This window comes from Notothenia rossii, assembly GCF_949606895.1.
Source record: "Notothenia rossii genome assembly, chromosome: 1".
Lineage (NCBI taxonomy): Eukaryota > Metazoa > Chordata > Actinopteri > Perciformes > Nototheniidae > Notothenia > Notothenia rossii.
The window spans coordinates 89,632,026-89,658,034 of record NC_136912.1 but is presented as its reverse complement, the minus strand read 5'-3'; the positions used below and the strand labels follow the sequence as shown (position 1 = coordinate 89,658,034).

At 40.0% G+C, this 26,009-nt stretch overlaps 1 protein-coding gene across 1 annotated transcript; it reads left to right on the top strand.

Moving 5' to 3' along the window:
- The first annotated feature begins 134 nt into the window (after positions 1-134).
- On the top strand, positions 135-25,563 carry ghrhrl (growth hormone releasing hormone receptor, like). Its single transcript, XM_079662830.1, has 13 exons — positions 135-247; positions 10,536-10,641; positions 11,233-11,340; positions 13,030-13,121; positions 14,001-14,104; positions 15,889-16,021; positions 16,146-16,299; positions 18,338-18,398; positions 19,342-19,411; positions 20,305-20,396; positions 21,773-21,902; positions 22,978-23,019; positions 23,908-25,563. Exons 1-13 carry the CDS (start codon positions 197-199, stop codon positions 24,007-24,009), a joined length of 1,245 nt encoding a protein of 414 aa, XP_079518956.1. The 5' UTR covers positions 135-196; the 3' UTR covers positions 24,010-25,563.
- The last annotated feature ends 446 nt before the right edge of the window (positions 25,564-26,009 follow it).

The window sequence follows — 26,009 nt, the reverse complement described above, 5'->3', positions numbered from 1 at the left end:
AATTTCCTACCGATATCTTGAGAATGCGATTTCTATTCTGAAAGAATACACAGGAAATGCTACGCCTGTATTACTGTATGGTTGACTGGTGTTGTATATACACCTGTGCAGAGAGCGGGGTCTCACATGCAGGAGGAGGGGGCTGCAGACTCATTGATGAGAGCTCCACTCCACTCTGAACAGAGGAACCGACAACATGTCCCGTCTCATCGGAGGGATCCTGCTCACTCTCTGGCTGCCTCAAACTGTGAGTGATCTACTTTAACTTACCTTTTGTTAACAATGAAAGAAGATACATTATTATTATTGCCACATAGAAAACTTTAGGTTCTCTTTTGCAGGGAACTGATCTGTTTCAAAAACGAGATAAATCTTCAAATGTTACCCCATTTCTCTTTCTTTTCCTCTCCCAGATTCTAGATTTGCATTTGAATTACTTTGCTTTTCACTGAGCTTTAATCAAAAATCATCATAACAAACTAACTGTGTGTGCGTGCCCCAGTGCATGGGAGCGTGCACGCCCGGCCTCTGTCTGCAGAATCCTGATCTGCAGCTGATCATGTTCTTATCATTAGCGTGTGTTGTTGTATAATACACTACTCTGCAGGAGGGTATCAGCAGACTGATCTAAAGACAGGAGTACTTGATCCACATAGGCTCACGAATGAATGTGATGTGAATAAGTATAAAGTCTGTATGTGTGTGTCTCTAGTCTTTACTGTTCAATGTGTGGGTGGGTCTGGAGGTGTGTGTGTGTTACGTGAGTGTGTTTGTGTGTGTTGTCTTTTAATTCTAAGAAAAAATGCCAATATCCCATCACACCAGCATGGATTTTCCAATACTGTATTATTTGAAAGTGTGAATATGTGTTAATATTATCTTTCACATTTAATTAAAATCCGTCTGCTGGAGATTTAGATGTGTGTGGCCTGTGGGGTGTGATTATGTTAACTTTTAATATAAATAAACTTTATTGACCACACATGCGGACAAGAATTTCAAGTTTATGTTTCACCATATAAAAAATATAAAGAAATTATAAGAAATTCTCTGAACAGGGAGAGCTAGAAACCCCACTGGGCTAATTGTAAGTCTCCACCTTAATAATATTACAACTTGGCAATGCTGTGAAGCACTGGTTCCCAACCTGGTGTTCGGGTCAATGATGGCAGGTGGCAGCCAAGACTCATCTGCTCTGATGGTGTCATAATAAGATTTCAACATGCATTGGAAAATCATAACAAAACTACTACCGGAAACTTTAAAGGTCACCTATTATGCAAAATCCACTTGTTCATGTCTCTTCTACATCAACATGTGTCCCCTCTGTGGAAAGAGACTCTAAAAGTTTCAGGAACAAAGATTATCTCTCTTTTTGTCCTGATCCATTTATATAGAAACCTGTCTGAAAATGAGCTGATCAGATTTTGGCCAATTTATGATGTCATAACGATTTTTTGGCTTGTGTAACCATTAGCCAATCACCAACCAAGCTACCCCCCCCTCCTACCTTATCACCTGAATCTCCTCCTCGAGCACCATTGAGTTCTTTTTAATCAAATATCTCTCAGAGGGGCGTAGGGAGGGGCTCCTTATTTTCATCTAAAGTAACAGACAGAGAATCAACACTTTGGAAACAGGGCTGATACAGAGGGGATTATGGGTAATGCTGCAATGATCTGTTTGATGTTTGGAGCCAAACACTTCAGAGACATGTTCTGTATTTATCTGAGACCTATAATATATTGATGAAAAACAGTATAATAGGAGACCTTTGAATAAAAAGTCTATATAAAAAACTTAGATATATGTGTTGTATTCCTAAACAGTGAACGTTCTCATTTACTGTTAGCTGGCATTTTATCACATCTCGTATTCTGTATTAAACAATTCAGCTCCTTTCATTGAGTTTGCTGAATTCCTTAATGCATATATATTTTTTTCTTTTTAAGATTTGCTCTTTTTTTGGGGTTTTATCAGATACTTTGAAGATCATCCAAAGGAGGCCGAGGGAATCGAACCCCTGCCAAGGACACATTGATCCTCGGCAGCGTCCCAATTGATCACTTTTCTGAGAGTTTAAACCAATTCAATTGATTTCAAATTCTGCTCCTGATTTTTTATATCTTAACTATTTGTGAGAGTCAGCGTCTCAGTATTTGCGCTTCATTTAAAATGAAATGACCTGCTTTAATAAACTCTTTCTCTTCTTCGTCATCATGTCCTCCACTGTCAGAGCATCAGTATTTAATTAATCAGATGAAATGTCCGAGCGTGCTGATGACTCATCCGTATCAAAACAGAAAGGAGCTCACTCTCGAAGGGTTACAGTAACTTTGGATTTAGTGTAAGACAGGACAAATCTGTCATCTGTGGCGAGAGGAAAGCTATCGACAGCGTGAAGCGAGGCAACGTGAAAAGAGACCAGGGAGAAAAACACCAAGAGACTCGTGGTATAGGTCAGGATTTGTTTAAGAGGAGAAAAGCACTTTCTCAGAACTCAGAAGAAAGACCAGGCGGAGATTTACAAAGGGCGGACGTCATAGCTCAGCTTTTCATTGAGAGTTGGGTGGCCTTGAAGGAAAGTCGGTTGCCAAGAGAACATTAGATTTACATATATTAAATAATTCATAAAGAATAACAGAAATATATAAAATGACACCAAAAATGTGTGTGTGTGTGTGTGTGTGTGTGTGTGTGTGTGTGTGTGTGTGTGTGGGCGTGTCTGTCTGTCTGTCTGTCTATCTGTCTGTCTGTGTGTGTGTGTCAACCGTGATAAGTAAGACACACACACACACACACACACACACACACACACACACACACACACACACACACTTTATTGAAATCCGGAAACTTGGAGTGACTGGTTTTGTGATTTTACAGTTTGATTCACTTTATCTGCTGTGCTTGTCTTGACGAATCAACCTTAATAAGTAAGATGTGCAGCAAACCGTACACACTCGTATCGACATCCCCATTCCAGCAGCCCTTTTTTATTTGTATCAAAACAGCTTTATTGGGTTATTATTACACGGCCACCTCTCTAATTTCTATAACAGAATAGAGAGGGGAGAAGCAGGCGGACAGGTGGTCTGATGATCAGTGTGACGGAGAGAGAAGGGAACAGTTCAGAAACTCATCACTTCAGTCCATTCACTGTCAATGCTCAGGACCGTGGAGAATCATAATGAACCACCAGAGTCCATTACAACCCACACACACACACACACACACACACACACACACACACACACACACACACATACACATACACATACACATACACATACACATACACATACACATACACATACACATACACACACATTTCAAAAGGAAACACAAACAAGTCCATTGGAGCACGATCTTTTCAGAATGTGCAGGTATGATTGAATCAGAATATCCAGTATGTTGTGGCACATCAGTTCTTTCTGAATGTTCGCTGCTCTTGTTTTCTAATGTTGATTATGTTTGTAATTAACTTAATTTATGTGCAAACTAATTGTTTTAATGAGGTGTAAGAGCTCTTTCTCCCTCATGTCCTTCTGTGTCTCATACAAAACTTTAGAAAGGAATATTTGTCTGATGATCTTCTTGGTTGTATATTGAATTTTCCCAAATATACATCGTATATGAACTCAATCTGAATCTCTTCACAAAGTAACCAACATATTTAAATACAACAGGCTATATAGTTCCTTTTTTGAAGGGAGTTATGTGAAAATATCAACACAAGTCTTGCATTTGTACGATGAATATATAAAGTGCATAGTCAAGAAACCATATCATTATATTTTATGATATGTAAAACAATTCCTTTCCTCACCGAACTTCACAGACTGTTTGTGTGCTCTCTTTCTGTTTGAATCTTTATATATTTCTCTCCTGTGCAACAGTTCAGCGGTGGCCAGTATAAAAGTGCACCTCATTTTCTGTATAAAATAGAATTCAACATCTCCATCTCAATGGCCTCTTTTTTTAGGGGGGGTAGTTAGTGGATAATGGGCTCTCAGAGAACATTTTACAGCAGACTGCACGCTAACCTCCCAGCGTGAAGTGGCCTTTCGGTTTTTTGTTTCACGGGAGATAATATCCAGCCTTACCTTATGCAACCCCCCATCTTTCTGTACCGGAGGTCCGTTTCTGTCTCTTCAATGCTTCATAGTGTCTCCTTTTATTCCATCATGTAGTCAAAATGCATGCAACGATTGACTCTTGCTTTGTTCCTCCCCCCCCCGCCTTGCTTCCTCTCACCTGCACACTATTGTTGTGTAGAATGAAATATCTTAACAGCAGGCCTTTGTATATGAACAGAAAAGCCATGGTGTGCCTTTCAGCTGGTGTTTTTGTGCAATGTGCTTTATTGTAACATGAGTGCACACGTCTTTCTGCTTTGAATATAAATGCCCTAACTCTGGCTCTTTCTACTAAACGCTTAAATACAACACAGCTACAGTTTATCAGAGAACATGTCCCACCTTGAAACACACTTACCACCAACCAGCTGTACGGGAGGCAGTGCAAACCATGTTTTTTTGTCTCCCTCGCCTGTCTTTGAACAGAAAGAGCAGTAATTGTGGCATAAATTGCACAATGACACCTCTCATTAAGTTATTAGCATTGCATTAGGAACAAAGATGTTCTCATGTTGCCTCCAAAGTTGTTTTCGGTGCTTTCGACTTATTTTTAGAAAATAGGGGGAAAACATGTTTCCTGTGCTACAACTCTCAGGAGGATTGTGTGTAATTTACAACTACTTTTCTGTATAAAGTGGTATGTTGTTCTGCACAAACACAAGCTTTTCTTTTCTAAAAAACCTATTATGTGTGAATGAGTGTGTGTTATCTTGCGAACATGTTGAAGTAACAAATCGAGGAGAAAGGGGCCGAGGTGCTTTGGAGGAACATGAAAGACGAGTTTCGGTCCAGAACAATTTCACCTAAGGTTATCTATTTCCAAATTGTATCGTGATGAATTTCAAGGCGCAGCTTTACTTTTGATTGGATACACAGCGGTTTGTGTTGAAACCGTTCAAATGCTTTGGCTTTCATGTGACTTTCAAAGTCCGACTGGGTTTCTAGAGGCACCTGTTCAACTATAGCTCGATTAAATTAGGAGATTAGCTTTTTATCCACCGGCACTTTGTAGGAATATTTATCAGTGTGTCAAAGAAATTAATATGTTTGAATCTAAACACCCTTTTGAAACTACTGATTTATATCTTTCTAACCTAATCATGATGACAAAACATCTACATTTTGGCAGAGATGGAGTACTCGAGTGCCGATTCTCGGGACTCGCAACTCGACTCGGACTCGCGCACTGATTGACGCGGACTCGACTTGGACTCGTGAATTCTCGCTTACGATGACTCTGACTCGACTCGGACACTCCTTGGGTGACTTGGACTTGGACTCTGACTTGGACTTGGATTCTGACTTGGACTTGGACTCGGACTTGGACTCGGACTCGACTCCGACTCTCCCTTGGTGACTCGGACTCGGACTCGGACACTCCTTGTGTGACTCGGACTTTGACTTGGACTCGGACTCGGGCTTGGACTCGGACTCGACTCCGACTCGACTCCGACTCTCCTTGGGTGACTCGGACTTGGACTTGGACTCGGACTTGGACTTGGACTCGGACTCAACTCCGACTCTCCTTGGTGACTCGGACTTGGACTCGGACTCAACTCTGACTCTCCCTTGGTGACTCGGACTTGGACTCTGACTTGGACTTGGAGTCGGACTCGACTCCGACTCTCCTTGGGTGACTCGGACTTGGACTCGAAAAGTGGGGACTCGAGAGTGACTTGGACTCGTGAATTGGTCGCTTGACTACAACACTGCATTTTGGGCAAACATCCTGTGTGTGCCCTGCCAGCACACATTTAGCATTTTATTCTTAATTTCCAAACCCTGTTTTCCACCCAGTTCAAATTGTATGCACAACATTATGATGATGAAAAGTTATATCTATGCGAGGCTTAATCATTCATGTAATTCCATGAAACGGCTCCAGGTGGGTTAGTTTGGGTGCAGATGTTGCTGTGTCACGCTCAGAGTAACTCAAAGATCTTTTAAATGGAAATGTTTACAACACACAATTAGTTCATGCTGTTGGAAGGCATTCAGAAAGCTGTGGGGGAAACTCTCCAGAGGGAGTGTGTGTGATCCCAGAAGAGTATAGCCTCTGAAGTTTCCCTTCATTAGGAGATCCCTCAGGTATTTCCAAATGCGACAGAGCTGAATCGAGGACAAACTTCTGTGTTTTTTCCTCTGTGTTGTCCTCTGTGTTTTAATATTCATCTCCTAAAACAAAAATAGAGTGTCAACGTCCAGCCTCTAAACTCCTACTATAGAAAAACTGAATGCAAATCTTTCTCATAACGTTGTGTGTCTGCTTCTCTCTTTTTATTTACACACACGCAGACAAACACTTTCTTTCTTGCTGCATCATCCTACACAATCTTAGACACTATTGGAAGAACATGATTGCTTTGAAAAGCTTTTCTTTTAATCAATATTCCCATACGTGAACATTTTTGAGAGATATTTCTACTACTTTTTCATGGCAAATTCTCAACAAAAGTAACTAAAGTCTACCTATAAACTTGAGGCTGCCGCACTTTACACAAATACATCTGTACAGTGTGCGGGCAATTCTCATGTGATACATTTGCTCATAGACTAAGATCGAGACCATAAATGCAACAGAAATATGTTTACTGCGGTAATAAGTCAAGTGAGACATTACATGTTACTTGTTAGATGCTTTTACCCAAAGCAACTTACATACTCAATGCTGTGGGCAATCCCCACGGGAGCAATTTGGGGTGAAGTGTCTCAGGGACACAACGACATGCTGACTGCAGTGGGGTTTGAACCTGTGACCCCCTGATCCCAACACCAAGGCTCTATCCACTGCGCCACATGCCTCCACGAGACGTAGGGTAATTTATTCAAAGACTTCACAGTGAGACATTCGCCTCCTGCTGGATGAGAAACAGGATGCATGTTTCAGGCTTACGGCTGCCTGCTGCTTTGACCTTTACATTCAATGCCATTTAAGTCAACCAGCAGCATGGGATGAAACATCACTTACACTTTAAAGATCCTCAGAGGCTCAGTGATTGTTGGATATGAGCAAACTGGCAGCTTTCATCAGTGGATTACCTAACTTTAAATTATTTAACTGTGAAATGAAACGGAAAATATTTGTAATGCAGAAATTAAATCAAGCAAATTTAATCGCGTATAGTTTTTTAAGAATGTATTATTCACAAAAGATCCTCCACTTGCCAATACCACCCTGCTGATGGGCTGGAAGATGAATTGTGATCTTAGATTGGTCTATTGGACTCACATCGGCCAGTTCAGTCAGACAACTCACATGTTTCTTAATGTGTTTATTATAAGCAGCATATAGTTTGAGTTTGGCGTCTAGGCTCGGGCCTCATCGCTCCACAGATTTACAAAGAACATTGAGTGATGATTAGATAACTATCCCCCGAGCCTACAGGTGGTGGTGGGGACACAGCAGCAGGAACATGAACGTAGCAATAGCAAGTGAACACAGCAGCAGTATGAGCGAGGCAGATGCAGGAAGACCTGGCAGCTTAAATAGAGCGGCATGTTTAGGAGATTTATACCCTTAGTAAGTAATGCAATGATCAAAGAAAGCCCCTCCCCTATCTACATGTCTCATTGTCAACAACAACATCCGGCTTGGAAGCAGCTCAAACACATCCTCCATATACGTCATAAACGGCTGACCTTAAAGACAAAAGGTTGTTATTATAGGACAGGGGTGGGGAACCTCCGGCCTCCGGGCCGTATACGGCCCACGAGACCATTTGGTACGGCCCTCGAGGTAATTTATAAACACACGCAAAAAAGAAAAAAATTCAAGAAATCTAGACCGCAAAATAATTAAACAAGCTTGTTTTTCCTGGCCAAGGTCAGGGTCCTTGAACACAACACGAGCCTAACGTGTCATCACGTGGTATATGTCTCGTCTGACAGGAGTGTAGTTCTAGCGGAGAGTACCAGAACGCGGCTCCGGGCCGGGACTTCACAAATTGCAATACCCATAAGGAGCCATACACATGCCGCAGTTTTTGCGTGGCTGTGTCTTTAGTTGAAAGCCCAGTGGCGATCTGTTCATCTGTCATACTGATCATACAGTCAATAACGTTGTTGTTATTAGCATCTGGTTAGCTAGCTATGCTAACGAATATAAGAAGCTTTTTCTCCAACCAGTGAGGTAAAGGCACATCTTTATATGATCATTATAGTTATAGAAAAATAAGAGAATAAAGTAAACAGGTATACAATACTAATATGACAGTAAAAAAAGTTGTTATTAATAAACAAGAATACAGTTTAAAAGGGAAGTGATTTGTAAAATATCCATAAAGAAAAAAATCTGCTTCCAGTTCTGTTTCATATGGGTGTTGAGAGATGTATCCATAGATCTCTTCATGTTGCTCTCAAAGTGCACCAGATTGATGCTTTTAACTTCAACATTTAAAAAAAATCTTCCTGGTGGTGCATGCCCCCAAACCCCCCTAGATGAGGTTAGATCCCCCCCCCCCCCCACACACACACACTTAAATCATGTCCACATGGATATGAAACTAAATACATTTGCACACATCTTGTGTCCATATCTTTCTGTTTCGGTGGTCATGCCACGGTGCATGAATGCGCGGGTCATGGTCAAATATCTGGATTAAGAGGTTGCTTTTTCTTTGCAAAGCATGAAAGAAACGCGAAATGAATGGGCTGTGATTTGAGTTTTTTAAGCAGACGTTGAGTTCAATAATTTGTACGGCCCTCGAAGGATTTTGTAAAAATTGAAATGGCCCTTGAGAGGAAAAAGGTTCCCCACCCCTGTTATAGGAGATTCAAGATTCAAGGCTTTTATTGACATTTGAACATACTGTAGCTACATTGTAGATATCTCTTCTAATAAATATGAGGTCACAAGCTCCTCCAATGGTGGAACATACTAAAACAGACAACATATCTGAAATAGTGCAAGTAGGTGGCGTGAGGCGTGTGGCGCAGTGGGTTGAGCGTTGGTGTTGGGATCAGGGGATCACAGGTTCAAACCCCACTGCAGTCAGCATGTCGTTGTGTCCCTGGGCAAGACACTTCACCCCAAATTGCTCCTGTGGGGATTGTCCACAGTATTGAGTATGTAAGTTGCTTTGTATAAAAGCATCTAACAAGTAACATGTAATGTAAGTAATTCAATTATAATAGTACAAGGAGAGTCTATTAACTCTCATTGGAATACTATATAAATAATTTGTAAGTTGCAGCCAGATGAATGTGATGTAAATGACCCTGTCACCTCTCTTTTATGGAAAAAAATATAACATCACGGACTGAGAAACATTGGATTACCAGTCTTCATAAGCATAACCTCTTTTCGTGCAGACTCCCTCCATCCACCCTCTTCCATGCACGTTACTCTCCAACATCCACCTTACCTCCTTCTTTCTCCTCTCCAAGAAACAAGACATTCTTATTAGCTTTAGTCTTAGATAAATGTCAGCCAACACAATTATTCCGTTTTTATTTGGCATCGGGAACCGGAGGAATGAGCAGAGACGCAGTAACAGAAGATCTCTGTCGGGCACTAAATGGATAGAGAGACCATTTTCGGAGGCCAGGACAATCATCTCTGTCCATAGGATGAAATCATGTTCACTACACCCCCCCCCCCCCTCTCTGTGGAGTGAAGTGAGGGATCGTCTTAGTTAATGCCACCGAGGGAACAGGTGAGCTTTGCCAGGAGGTCACAGTAAAGGAAAAGTGAGTCACTGCATTTAAAATGATTTGACCTACAGATGGAATGTCATTTTCAAGGAGGCAAAGACTGAGTGGACACTGATTCAATGTCGAAAAGAGCATCCCTTACTTTCCTTCCTCCTTCTTTCTTTTGTTCTACCTTCGACCCTTTCTTCCTTCATTCCTTTATCCTTCCTTTGTTCCTTCCTTCCTTTGATTCTGTCTCTCTTTCTTTAATCCTTCCTTCATTCTTTCTTTCGATTCTGTCTCTTTTTTTTTCATTCTTTCTTCCTTCCTTCCTTCCTATCTTCCTTCCTCCCTTTCAAGCCTTTCCTTCTTTCTTTTGTTCTTCCTATACCTTCGACCCTTTCTTCCTTCATTCCTTTATCCTTCCTTTTCTTCCTTCCTTCCTTTGATTCTCTCTTTCTTTCTTTAATGTGTCCTTCTTTCCTTCCTTCCTTTGATTATGTCTCTCTTTTTTTCTTTCTTCCGTCCTTCTTTCAAGCCTTTCCTTCTTTCCTTTGTTCTTCCTATACTGTACCTTCGACCCTTTCTTACTTCATTCCTTTTTCCTTCCTTTCTTCCTTCCTTCCTTTGATTCTGTCTTTCTTTCTTTCTTTCTTTCATTCGTCTTAATTTCCTTCCTTCCTTCAACTCTGTCTCTTTCATTCTTCCTATCTTCCTTCCTCCATTCCTTCCTTCCTTCCTTGCTTCTTTCCTTCCTGACTCCAGGTTTTCTCGAGCCTTCACCCTGAATGTGAGTTCATATTCGAGCTGGAGAGAGAGGAGCGTCTCTGCCTTCAGTTCATCGCCGAGCAGAGCAACACCAGCTCAGAAGGTGTGTGTTTTCCATTTAGAAATCACCCTACATCAAACCCCCCCCCCCCCCCCCCCCCCCTTCATCATCAGTTGTCACATTGTCCCCACTGCACTGGGTGATCTATCACTGTGAAGCATCTGTATAGGAGACCATTAAGGCTAGTTACAAAAGGATTTATGTTTGTAATCGATCTCAAGTGAAAGGTCTCGCTTTGAAACCTAGAGTACTTCCTCATCCTTGTCTTAATACAATTTAAAAAGAGGCAGATGTTATGTCTTTGAAAAATGTAATTGGTGGTATCGTGCATTATACACCCCATTTACCTCCACTGTTTCCCCATATATATTTTAACTTTGTGTCGGCAGTGTATGATGGATTAAAGCGCATAGAAATGCCTCTTTAAGGAGTTTCTCTTTTTTACATTACATGTTAGACACTTTTATCCAAAGCGAATTACATACTCAATACTGCGACATGCTGACTGCAGTGGGGTTTGAACCTGTTTGACCCCCTGATCCCAACACCAAGGCTCTATCCACTGCGCCACACGCACCCCCTCCTGATAGACACCCAACTAACTTTTCTGTTTTAAACCTTCTTTATGAAAAGGTTGTCAGCCATTCTGGGACGCTGTGGCCTGCTGGCCTCACGCAGCCGTGGGGGAAACCGTCGAGAGAGGATGTCCTGCCGTCTTCTCCCTCTTCAGAAACAACACAGGTAACAAAAGGGGGAGGAGGGGGGAGTGATGTGATAATGAAGAGAGCAGCGGGAGTCAAAAAGGGACATTGTTGCTCTAATGAAAGAGTGTTTCCGATCCGGATCATTTCATGAAGCGTGTCTATTTATTTATTACACCGGCATGTCACAGTTGACTGAAATCAAATGAGTTTTTCTGAACAGATAGATTAGCAGCGATGGAAGTGTATGTGGATTGGGGAAACCCATACAATTGTTTTACAAATGAGCAAACAAGGAGTACCTTTGCGTTATCTGTCGGTGAGGATATACTGTATGTTACAGTTTCTAAAAAAGAGTCTTCAGTGAGGGCCCCTAGTGGACAGAAAGATTCCCCTGTTAACAACAAGCAAGGATTCAATATCACCAGATAACTATTGTTTTAACAGTAAGAGGTTATCACAAAGCACTTTTACATTGCCTTTAGCTGATGCTTTTATTCAAAGCAACTTACAATAAGTGCATTCGACCAACAAGATACAAACTTGAAGAAAACAGAATCATATAAGTACATCAGGTTTCATAGAGCCAAACATTTCAAGTTCTACTCAACTGGCTTTAGATAAGCCAGTCCTTTGTTAGTATATAAGTGCTTTGTTAGTAATTCTATCGCTCGAAGTGGAGTCGAAAGAGATGAGTTTTCAGTTTGCGCCCGAAGATGTGTAAGCTTTCTGCTGTCCTGATTTCAATGGGGAGCTCATTCCACCATTTTGGAGCCAGGATAGCAAACAGACGTGTTTTTGCTGATGGGAACTTGGGTCCCCCTCGCAGTGCGGTTACAGCGAGCTGTTTGGCTGATGCAGAGCGGAGTGCACGTGCTGGGGTGTACGGTTTAACCATGTCCTGGATGTAGGAAGGGCCAGATCCATTCACAGCATGGTACGCCTGTACCATTGTCTTGAAGTGGATTCAGCAGTTACTGGAAGCCAGTGAAGGGAGCGGAGGAGCGGCGTGGTGTGGGAACATTTTGGAAGGTTGAAGACCAGACTTAAATAAACTACATGTCAGGCTAAAAGTTGAACCCATATTTGGGTCAAAACAGCCAAATAATCCAATGTAATGTTACAGAGAAAGACTCTGGTCTAGGAGGCTCAGAGAGGACATCAATCCTGTGCTGTCAATCAGCAAAAACTGCATTGTAAAATGTGTTGGTGAGGATATATAACAGTTTCTAAACAACACTTACATGTAGAACCAGTGGTGCTTTCAGCCTACATGCTTAATCTAAATGCTCTTAATGTTTTATTTTATTTTGTAAAGCAAAAGGTGTTGTTAAAGGTGCTATATAAATAAACCTGCCTTGCCAAATGTTGCATTCATGTTATATTGATAGTCAGAAAGATTGTTAACAACAAACAAGGGTTCACCGTCATTGATAACTCGTGCAATTGTGCAGTTCTCGATCAGCAAAAAGTGCAAATAGAAACCATTTCACGTCATTCTGATAATGTTATGCAACAGTGTAAGACCGAGGGAGGTGTCATTCAGATGAGAGAAAGAACATGTAGATACCCCAAATGCTGGTTCCTGGCCCTGCTGGAAATGGTTTTGTTACATTACCGGGAAGGTTAAAAACATTTGCTTCCTTCATCTCGACAAGTGGGTGAATATAATCTGAAAGTGATCTCTTTATGGTCGATATCTCTTTGATATCTTGACCTTTCGCCGCAGGTGCAGTGAGCCGTAACTGCACCAGCGGAGGATGGACCAGAGCTTTCCCCCCGTACCACATCGCCTGCAGTGTGGATGATGACATCCCTGAGGTGAGAAATGCCAGGGGCGAAGCAGATAAAGACGTCCGATCGCAGAATGGGAAATTGAGAGCGTGGGGGTCGAGATAGGAAGAGAAGCAAAAGGAACAAGGAGACAAAACAAGCTAAATTAAAAAAGAAATGTACCGTGTTACAAAAGGTTCTTGTAAAAAAGATTGGGCAGTCTGACACACTTTAATTGCCCATATTCCATTTTCTTTTTAGCCTGGTTTAGATTTAAATATCTAGCTGAGAAAATCTATTCTAATTAGATTTTTTTGCAAGGCAGTGATTGAAACAAATGTTACACATCCGGTAATAGGTGAAATTATCCTATTTAAGAGGATTGAGCTTAATCTTGCTGAACAGTGCTTTTGGAGGGTAATCATCAGAAAACTACTTTTGGTGCTTTAGAGAAAGAGCTTTTGTTGTATGTTAAAAAAAAAACCTTTTAAGTCTTCCTATCGTGTAAAGTCTCTACTGACAGGTGATGGTGTAAGTAGCTTTTTGGAGTCGATTCAATAGACTGCTTATTCATGTTATATCTCAAAATATGGAGAAAGCGTTCGTGTTTTAATGCCACAGACGTCTCGGCAATACCTCTAGTTTGTTTATAGGTCAAACCTAAAGATTCCATTTGCAGTTCAGTTGTTTTAAAAGAGAGTTTTCCTGTGATTATTGCATCTACAAATATCCTTATCCGAACAGAACCTCATTCATTTAAATCAAGGAAGCGCTTTTACCGAAACATTTTAAAGCATTTTTTGATCTCTTCAAGCCAAATGAGTCCTAAACTTCTCTGCAATTTGGTGTCTTTTTGAGATATTGCATTTATTTCACTAGGAGTATTATCCTGTTTAATCTAAATCTTCTCTTTCCGTCTCCTTTCAGACAGAGCAGTCATACTTTGCCACGGTGAAGATGATTTACACCGTGGGCTACAGCATCTCTCTAGCAGTGCTGGCTGTGGCTGTGTTCATCCTGTTGCTCTTCAGGTAAGAACATATTACATTTCAGAAATAAGGCTGGTAGACTTCAATTCAGTTCTATCAGCGTGCACATTTCAGATAACCCTTCAGTCCATTTCCCACAGAGAGCGAAGCAAAAGCAATCAGAACATTATTATTGTTCGTAAACTAGATCATCCAAGGCACTCTTAGCCAACGTTCTGGGAAATACCTTTAAAAATGACACTCACTCACTCAGTTCGTGGCCTTAGTGTGGGCCCAGCCTTTGGCACATTTAAAAGGTTGTCCAAGTATAGTTTTACACAATAGGATTCATTTGGATTATGCTTGCACTTTCTTGTCAAGGAGTAAGAAGAGAAGATTGACACATATTTCTTTACGCTAAAAATGAAGCAAGAGCTAACAGGTGATTAGCTTAGCTTAGCATAATACACTGACATCACGAGTTAAGAGCTAACTCCCCACAGTACAAAAAGTGATTAAACCAATACCTCTACATTTTCCAAAAATGTAATTTCTGTTCAAATGCTACTCCTCCCACATACTTTCAGCTAGAGACTTCATTAGTTGAATTCGTACCCAAACAGTTATGTGAAAACACAAAGTTGTTTTTACATGGTGCACATTTCTTAGCTGCATTGTAGTTTGCTCCATAGCTTCAGGATTTTATTTTCTCATCTAAATGTTGCCTCAAAAGTATATAAACACATTTCTCAATGTCTGTTGTGAGAAGTAACAAATACAAAAAATAGGTTAATTTGGATTATGCTTGCACTTTCTTGTCAAGGGAAGGAAGAGAAGAATGAAACCTATTTCTTTACTCTAAAAAATAAGCAAGAGCTAACAGGTGACTAGCTTAGTTTAGCTTAGTTTAGGAGGAAGCAGCTAGCCTGGTGCTCCCCATAGTACAAAAAGTGATTAAACCAATACCTCTACATTTTCCAAATGTTGTATCCTGTTTTTTTAATTCGTACCCAAAACATTTATGTGAAAACGCAAAGTTGTGTTTACATTGTGTACATTTCTTAGCTGCTAGCTATAGTGTAATCTGGTTGGTTCTAGAGCTTCAGGTTTTGATTTTCTCAACTAAATGTTGCCTAAAAAGTATATAAACATATTTCTCAAAATGTGTGGAAGTCAAAGTCAAAAACTAAAATAACTATAATTAAATCCGTTGACATGTTGTTATGAGGAATAATATCATCATTTCCGTCCATAATCCAATACGTGCTCCACCTTTATCTGTGTCATGCTTCTCAGTTTCAATAATTCCTGTTTTGGATTTGGACCCTCGTTGACATGGACCTAACAGATGCTGTAGTCCACTTAGCAGCTGATTGGCACAAAGTCAAGGGTCTTCTCATCCCACAGAGCCAGGCCAGGCAAAATAACAAAGCGACGAGAAAGCCCTCGTGACATTTTCTGTTTGCAGCTGTGCGGTTTCATAAATCAGTTTTTGGTGTAATCTATTTAAAATCGCGATATCAAAGCTTGCATGTCTTTTTGAATGATCAGTTTTTGATTTTGACCTTACAGTACACTAGGCCTTTTCAACGGTTGGTTTTCTTAGGGTCTGAACCTCTGAGCTGATATAATGTGTAAACTGCCTCTCGAAACATGCTCACCGTGGCATATCGAGCTTTTAGTAAGCGTAACAAAGTACTGAAACAATTTGTTGTAAAGCAGAACTTATTTGGACCATTTGGACAACTGATATGCTTATCACAGCATTTGGTGTTGATACTTCTGTGCATCAGACAACACTACCGGACTTTTACTACATGCATCATTCTTACCTGGTATTTTAACAGGAGGCTGCGTTGTGCCAGGAACTTCATTCACATCCAGCTCTTCATGTCATTTATCCTGAAAGCTGTGGCTGTGTTCATAAAGGATGCAACTCTTTTCTCGAGTGAAGACACAAACCACTGCACCCTTTCCACGGTAGGAGAATGAAACGAGGTTCTTAGTTGCATAAAGAAATTCCCATCTGCAGATTCCCCATTGATCTCATTGCATATCCCTCCTTATAATTCACTCTGTGTCTTCCTTTCTTTCTTTTTTCTAGTTTGCCTGTAAGGCCTCTGTGGTCTTCTGTCACTATTGTGTAATGTCCAATTTCTTCTGGCTCCTGGTGGAGGCGCTTTACCTCAATTCCCTGCTGCTCTCGTCCTTTTATCACAGTCGTCCATGCCTCTGGGGCTTCAGCCTGCTGGGATGGGGTGAGAGAACTTAACATGCAGTTACCTCCACTTATGTTACGCTGACTGAGCGAAAAAAAACTTCCTATAACTTAAAGGTCTCCTATCATGCAATATGCCTTAATGTCCTTTATACATTAAGCGGATAAGTTTGGCTAATACCCTTGACTCGATACAAAATAGATGTCTGTGCAGATTTTAATATTTCTATGATAATAATAGAAATAATAAACTCAGGCTAAATAAGCTTTTTTGCTCCTACACTGAGTTTGGTTAGTTTTTGAGATATCCTAAAAATATGGCATATTTATTTTATACTTGGTCCGTTGTAGAAAAAGTAGAAAACATTTGCAGGTAACGGGTGATTTAAGGGTTAACAAAAAGTACACCAACAGAAAAAGAAAAAGACTATTATTTATATTTTACAGATACTTGAGTTGTACATGTATTTCAGCTCAATTCGAGTTACACTTATACAGAAGGAGAGACATGCTAAGATTGGCAAGAATATCTGTTGCCTGAATAGTCTTTGTTGGTTTTTGTAAGCAAAACACTGTTTATTCTGTCTATGCAGCTTAGTAGTGTGGGGGAAACTTCTGAAGCAATTGGAAACAGCACTCAGAGAGACACGAGGAGAGCTGGAGCTTTGATGGCAAACACTGATGGTTTATTTGGAGTTACGGCCGGAGAATTGACAAGACAGGTGGTGTGTCACGAGTTGACACAGCGGCTGCCAAACCAATTCTGAAGAACTCTTTCTGCAGCTCGAGGTTTTACTTTGTTCGAGTGTAATAATCAACATTCTTTATCAGTGAGACTAAACATTATGGACCCTGAATCTAACTAGAGCTCTCGTCCATAGGAAAGAATGTGCGCAAGGAAACTTTCATCCCTGAACAGTAAACTACCTCATGGCGGCTTGTGCTCTGTCATAGACTGGCAACAACAATGCCCCCAAGCTGCCCCTCCTTAAGAGAGAGCAATAACCAAGGCCGTAGACCTATGCCATGGGAAAGGAGACAGTGAGAGGAGAAAACGTTTAACTGTGTCGAAGGTTGAATACCAAAGCAAATTATTCCCTAACAGGTAGTACATGTTGCACAGAATACATTTCTGATATTTGTTATCTTAGAAAATATATGTGTTTGTTAATATGTCTATCATTTGATGCTTCAGGCTGTTCTTCTTCTCAGGGGGCAGAAAAAGTCGCATTGCACGATTTGCAGTTTCCAGTTATTTTGGAAACTATTTGCCAATTCAATTCACATGAACAGTTTCTTTATGTTTCAATCGACAAATAATTATCGAGAATTTATTTATAATTTCGCATCTCTAAGTGTTTGACCAATCATCACAAAGCCGGCAAGCTAACCAAGGGTGAAAAGAGCTAATACGCCCTCTTGACCTTTAATTATTTCCCAATAATTCTATTTTTTTAAATGTCCAAACATAGTGCTAAAATATATCACACTGAGTGATCACTCTCACCAACATCATGGCATGGGGCCTAAGATGACAATTTGAGGCCAAAACAATGTGTTTTTAATTATGCCTCTTCCCCAGAAAGCAGATGACTGATTTAAAACCCATTTTGCAGGACAGTTACATTTGTATTCCAGTCCTGTGATCCAAAAAAGATTCACGTCTGTCTTTAGGGACAACAAGAGGCAGACAGATTTGGTTTTGAACAGCCAGAAACTGCCCTGGCTCGATGGCATCAGCTGTAATTAGGAAACAAACTGAATCAAAGTTTGAACCCCCATGGCAGTCACTACTAATGTATTTAATTGTGTTTGTGGGTTGGATGCTTCTGTCACTAAACTTTCCCTAATTACAATAGAAATATTGCAATTTGTCCTAGTAGTTGCAAGGCAGGGAATAGACATATTGTAGATCTGTAGTGCCAAGAATATTCCCTTTGCTTTGAGTTCTTACTGAATACATCAATACAGATATTACAAAGGATGTCATTCAACAGACTCACACTCTGGTAACTCTATGAATATGTTTATTGATTGCCTCTCCCTGACATCAGTTTTGCTTCTCTGCTTTTCCAAAGGTGTACCTGTGCTCTTCATCGTCATGTGGATTGGATCCAGGGTGTATTTTGAGGACACAGAGTTTGTATACACTCCCATTTATATCGCCACAAGCACAGTTCAGTCAGACAACTCACGTGTTTCTTTAACATATGTATTAGAAGCAGCCTATAGTTGAGTTTGGCGTCTAGGCTCGGGCCTCATCACTCCACAGATATACATAGCACGATGAGTGATGATTAAAGGAGACATGTCATGGCCATTTCCACTGATCATAATTCCATTGTTGAGGTCTACTAGAATAGATTTATATTGTGCAATTTTCCAAACTCACTTTAGTTTCTCAAACAGCATCTCTGTAAACTACGTGTATTCACTGAATTTCACTCTCTGCCTTTAACGGCTCGTTGGAGCTCCAATAGCTCCAGCCCCCACACTCCCTGTGAGCACAGTGTGCTCTGATTGGTCGGGACGTTGTGAATCGCGCTAAGCTCTGTGCTCTTGTTTAGCGATACACAGCGAAACACAGCCAAACTCACCATGAGCACACACAAAGTCACAGCCGAAGTAAAAACAATAAGTGTGCCTTGATATTGAGTAAGAAAAAGGTTGATAAACGCTGTGAGAATGGGTCTGCAGAGAGAATTTCGCCGCGATCCCAACTGTCTGTTATCAGCCTGCAGCCAGGGAGGAGAGATCAGAAGAGGTGTGTGTGTGTGTGTGTGTGTGTGTGTGTGTGTGTGTGTGTGTGTGTGTGTGTGTGTGTGTGTGTGTGTGTGTGTGTGTGTGTGTGTGTGTGTGTTATTTTTACAGCACAGCAACTTAACAACAGTGTTTAGTAGCATGTTAGCATCGGTTTAGGATGAAGAAAAAAACCTTACGCGGAAATGTGTAATTTGCACTAACTTTGTACTCATTACTATTTGTTGCTGGTTATGAATTGATTTACCGTCATTGTACATCACACCCTGAAATAACTGCAAATGGACTCAAGCACGCATTTCATAATGTCTTTCTAAATTAGATGCTGGGATATCAACGAGGACTCGCCCTATTGGTGGATCATCAAGGGACCGATTGTTGTGTCTATAGCGGTAAATGCTCACATTGTGTGGAAACCAGCTAAATGACAGACTCTTAACAATGCATGAGACAGATTACAGATTGCTATGCAGATGTTTACTTCACTTTTTAGAGATGAGAAATTATATGGGACCTTTTTTTTGTGTCCTCACATCAATCCTAATCAATTACACACTTGGCTACCCATATTTGTTATCACAGTATTTAATAATCAACTTGTTGTAAGTGGAAATCAAACCAGTAGGCTACCTATTAAAGTCTTACTTCATTAGGCACGGAAAGGCACGTTTGTTTATTCAGCACATTTCGACAACAAAGCAATTTGAACTGCTTTTTATAATACTGCTACTTACCTGTTCATACCTAGAATTTGTAATTATTTTTTTATTTCACATTTCTATTCACATGTGCTTCCCCATTTACTATATCATATTTTATTTCGTCTTATCATTATTGTCTTTTGCTGTAACAACGTAGATTTCCCTTCTGTGGAACTCCTTAAATCACATTACATGTCATTTTGTTAGACTTACATACTCAATACTGTGGGCAATCCCCACAGGATTAATTTGCAGTGAAGTGTCTCAGGGACACAAAGACATGCTGACTGCAGTGGGACTCAAACTTGCTATCCCCTGATTTGAAGTCCATCACACTATCCACTGAGCCACAGCCCCCCGCCTAAGTCATTCTGGATCTGATTCTGATTAAGGACACTCATTGGAAGTCAAGAATACAACCTTAAAAAAGTGAAAACGATTAAGACACATATCAAATACAAGAATAAAAGTTACAGCGCATTGTAAGATATAACCAGTTATTTGATTTAATAAACGCTAACAGCAAAAATGAATTGTTAAGTGTTCCTTTCTTGATTTTTCTCTCCTAACCTTTGAATCAACAGGTTAATTTCCTGCTCCTCATGAACATCATCAGGATCCTGATACAGAAACTGAATCCTCGTCTGATCCACTTCAACAACTCGTCTCAGTACAGGTAATGTTTGTCTGCAGAATCGTTCAGTACCTCCTCCCTCAGTCATTACACCATGTCTCACTTTCATCTTACTGTTGGGTTCAGAATTCCAGGAAAGACAGACAACTTCTAAGTTTAATTATTTATTGTAAAGAGAGCAAAAGATATATATGACTTGGCCAAGGACTCATCACGTCTTTGGGAATCACAGGCAGCAAAGCTGTAATCTGTAACCACCAAATCCGTCAAGAGCCTCGAACCTCGTGCGTGTATACATTTTTATTACGCAGGGCGTTGCCCGTACATTTATGATTGGTCAAGACTAGCTGAAGAGATACCGCGGTTTAGACTTGGTTCTCTTTGGTTGGTGCGCAGACTTAGATAGAGTCTCTTGGCAACACGATCCTCCAATCAGCATTCGGCCGGCCTGTGGAAGTCCCTCCCTACTCTGGCACCAACATACTAATTTGTTTTCTCTAGCGTTTCTTCAGATATTGCGGGAAACCATAATATTGCTTCCTAGCTTTGTGGGGGAACGCGGCACCCATACAAAGTGAAGGCCGGTGCGATGTGCTGTTCTGACTACCTCTTTGTGTTCCCTCAGTCTCTGCACTCCACCTTGCTACTTTCAATATTGCAAGCTAAACTTTCTTCTGACTATTCCCCTCGTTGGTATCTAACCCATCAGAACCTGGGATTAGTGATTGTGTCTATTTATTCTATAGTCATAGCAATCTCATGAGCACAATAAGCATATCATGTAATAATAAGAATCAGTCTTGTAATGTTATATAAAAATAGACTCCACATTACACAGAGTTGGATTCCCAATATTCGGCTGTGTTACTTGTTTATCTTGAGCTATTAGGCTTTTTAAGTCTGACGGACACATTTTCAAACAGTTCTCACTCTCTTTGAAACCTTTTTACTGCGACGCTTTGATGTGGGGAGAGATGAAAATTGAGGGAAAACTTTTGATACACCACACTCTGCTATTATTCAGTCAATACTGCAACTCAAACTAGTCAGTCTGGCCACGTCTACCTTTTCACCTCATTGAATCACAATTTGTAAATGAAACTAATTGGCTGAAAGTGTTCAGGGACACCATGCATATGCAAATTGTATAAAAGACGTACCAAAGGCAAGGAAATGCATGTAAATACTTAATTGAGAGTGATATGTTCCCCATATAAGAACATTAACTGTGCACTCACATTTGTTTGAACGATGCACCTACCTCACCTTTCACCTCATCAACAACACTGTGCAGACTGGCAGACACACACGCATCCTCTCCTCTCCTGGCACCTGATGATTAGCGTGTCTGCGTAGAGGATGCTAACCGGACTAGCTTCACCCTCTGCATCTCTCCCCCCCCCCCTTCTGTGCAACAGGCGCCTCACTAAGTCGACCCTCCTCCTCATCCCTTTGTTCGGTACGCACTACATGGTCTTCAATTTTCTGCCTGACTACTTCAATATCAACCTGCGCCTGTGTATCGAGCTCTGCATGGGATCCTTTCAGGTACACACACCTATAAACATATATAATATAAACACTCAATATGCTGACACGAAGATATTGTGCCTGCTCAAATACCATGAACAAACACACACACACACACACACACACACACACACACACACACACACACACACACACACACACACACACACACACACACACACACACACACACACACACACACACACACACACACACACACACACACACACACACACACACACACACACACATGCCTTTTAAAGGGCTATATAAATGGAAAACTCTTACAACTCTAAACAATATATTAGATTTGACATTATTTATTGTGCCTAACGTTAAAGACTCATAGGATTAGTTTTTTTTCTGCACTTGCAGTAAATAAAGTTGAAATTAGAAGTGCTCACTACCAAAATCTGTTGGATAAGGTAATACAACTTAAACTTAAAATGTTTTTTTCTCCCAGACAGCTTATGTAAACCAGACTTCGAGTCTACAGCCATGCTAACTGTGTGGATTTAATGAGCAGCATTATGAACATGCTGACAGTAACGTGCTAACATGCTAACATGATTTCAGGTAGCCTGTAGTCTTAGCTAATTCACACTTACAGTAAAAGAGCTAGGATTGCCACTACTTTACCAGGTATTTGATCGTAAAAAAGAAGTTTGAAGTGGAATTCGAGCTGTTAGAGTCAAGGGATCACCAAAGTGATAAAGAAACTCATGCTGGGGTGGTCTTGCACATCTGTTCTAAAGATGAATAATAATAATAATAATTGTCCCTCAAGTATTTCATGTAGGCTAGTAACAAAGGTGCATAATTTGTTCCGACCTAGGCTTTTGGTTATACAGCACAAGAGTTTAACAAGTTAGTCCAATTTAATTCTATATGTTTTCGTTTACAGCTTTTTATTTAGAGTATACATTGCTTATAGTAGCACATTATACATGTATTACAGTCATTATACTGTCTGTATGGCAGAATGTTCCTGACCTTCTGCTCTTTGAAGCTGTCATTTGTCAATCGATATTTAGGCTTTTAATGAATATGGATTATTCCTAAATGTGTATGACTAAAACCATCTCTCTTACAGGGGCTCCTTGTAGCGATCCTCTATTGCTTCCTCAATCAAGAGGTCAGTACAAGCCTCAACACTCTCATGTGTTTACTATTACATATTCAACAAAGCACGCGGATAATTTACAGCTCTCTGTCGCATAATAAACAAGAGTTAGAGGATGAGTGGGTAAGGGATTTCAGGGCTGAAAAAAACGATATAATTTACGCCTCTCTTTCCCTCATTGCATAAGCAAAGGAACCTGAGAACATATTTAACCAGCAAGTACACCGACACTGTCTCAGTACACAATAACTCATCTGCCTGGTGTATTAGGGCCTCATGGGTAGTACTTGGAAGACACTTAATTATTACACACACTAATGGGTGAGTTAATGGAATCCAAATCTGTATACTATCCTCTGATAGATTCAAGACACAGAGTAAAACAATACAGCTGGGGTTTATTAGTGAAGGATGTTTTAGGGAAATGTATGATATCTAATGCTTTACATTTCACCTATACCCCAATAACATGGCGAATAAATACCTTAGATGACTTGAGTGGTGAAACGGAAATACATTTTCAAATTGTGTGTGATTTGAAGTTAATGAAATACGTTAATATTTTTGGGAAATTGTCTGGTACTGGTAACTATTGGACAGATAGAGCTGTGTGCTAAGCTAAGCTAACCAACTGCTGCTTACATACAACAGAAATATATGAGAGGGGAATCAATCTTCTTATTAGACTTTCTAAAAAAAAATAAAGTAAATGTGTGTCCTTAAACGTCAAACTATTGCTTTTCAGTATATTACATCACAGTATATGCTATGGTTGTTATTTTTTAAATCATAAACCAATAACATAACTTTTCAAACACATATACGAGTTGCAACTGCGTCATCTTAAAAGTTGGAAATCCCATCAATATTGCATTTTCTGTCCGTATGTGTGCTTGACAGGTCCAAAAAGAGGTGCAAATGCAGTGGATGAGGTGGCAGGAGCGGAGCTATGGTGTGGTGTCACCGGCTGCTAAATGCAGTCAGATGGACACACCCTTCTGATGGTGATCTTCACCCTCTGCCCACAGCTCCTCTGCTCCTATGCTCCTTGTGAAGTCCCACAGGATTGCCTTTGTGCATGTCATGTTCTGCAATAGGCTGCACAGTATGCACCATAGTGGTTTAAAGCCATGTCTGTACATTTATAAACCATTCAAAAGATGACCTTTTTAAAGACTCTGCTCCAGAAAGAAGGATGACATTTTATGAGATTATACACACACATTTTAGAACAGATCCTGCCAATTAAATTTCCCTTGATTCACTGTGTCAACGACTTCAGACAGTTCACCTTCCAGATTTCCTCGGGCCCCTCTCTGGTTTTATTAAAGAATAAGGAGTATGTGAAGCTGAGCGCTTACCCTAATGATGAAGGAATAATCAATTATGTAAACCGTTTCACCGGATATGGGTTTTTAGGAACCAAGAAAAACACTATCTTGTTGAGTGTGGTGTATGTCGCCTCTATAGATGCTAAAGTTAGATACAGTAGATTACATTCCATTTATCACTGTTGCTGTAGCGTAACCTGTTGAAAATGTAATATACACAAATTATGAATCACTCAGTTGACACAAACTGAAATTAAAATGGGTTATTATTACTGATGTAATTCAACAGCAGTATAACATCGTACTACATAATTCATATTTGAACTTAGATTGATTATTTTGAGTTGTCTACACACAGGGAGATGAACTGTAAGTGTGTATGTATATATTTATTCACTGAGCAAAATGATTTCTTTGTTTTTATATATAAATATTTTAATTCAAAGTGCGTACAAATTGATACCTTAATGGCAGCTTAATGAATGGATATCTTAAAGTCTGCTCATGATACACATTAATGTCAGCTGCTATATGTGTGTGTTTTTTGTTTTTGCTTTTTCAGTGTAACCTGCACCTGTAACCTTTAGATCGTTGACACACTGATGAGAGTTGAGCAGCTTCTCACCTGTTGTGTGGTTTGATGTCATGAACACAATACCATGAACATAAACTTTATCATGGTAATTATTTTTAAGTTATTTTACATCAATGTATATGATGCTGACATTGCAGCGGTTTGTACTGCATATGAAGAACGATACAAATTGAGTGCCATCATTTGTTTACAGATCTATTTTTGTTAGAAATTAAAATGGATGTTTATGCTTTGTATGTGTTATAAGCCACAATACTCTTACAGTGTAGTTTATTTTATGTAAACAAAACATTTGTGTAAAACTGAATGTATAAAGAAGTCAGACCTTTCTCTGTTGTTACATTTTGAAGTTGCTGCTATTCTTGTGCCTCTCTTTGTGATGTTTTATTGCCTTGTGAAATTAAAAGTTTGAAGGAGCTAAAGCATAAATATGTTTACTCTGATTCGTTATGGCTCTCTGCAATCTCACAAAATGTAAACATCATCAGCTGGCAGCTGCGAAATGTTAAATCAATTATCTAATCGCTAATCACTGATACTGAAATCATAGTTGATTATTCATGTAGATTTCCTTTCCAAGGATGTCATTCAGAAAAAACATAATTTTAATAAAATTCCAGTTGTGCTTCTTATGGAAAACCTTGATAAATGTTATCATTAAAGCAATGGCAAAACCATTTTCAATGTGTTCTATTTTTAAGAAGCTTTACATCTTTATATTGTGTTTATATGTTTGAATACATATTTTAGACAATGTATCTAAAATGATTTACAGTTAAACTAGTACCAGTTGTCTAATTAAAGAGTACTGTTCATTAGTTTTAAACAGTATTACGCTCATTTCAGGTTCATGTTTGTATTTGGTGTCTCTACTGGGACACGTCTCCATGCGTCAATGTTCAAAAAGCTCTTTATTTTTCTCATACTGCCTGTGCTGCAGCACCTCTTTTCACCCTCTGTCTGAAACCAGAGCCCAGTCTGCTCTGATTGGTTAGCCTATCACGTACAATGTGTTGGAGCGCTAGCCAATAGAAGTGCGAGTGTTACACAGTGAAGACACTTGGGGGGGGGGGGGG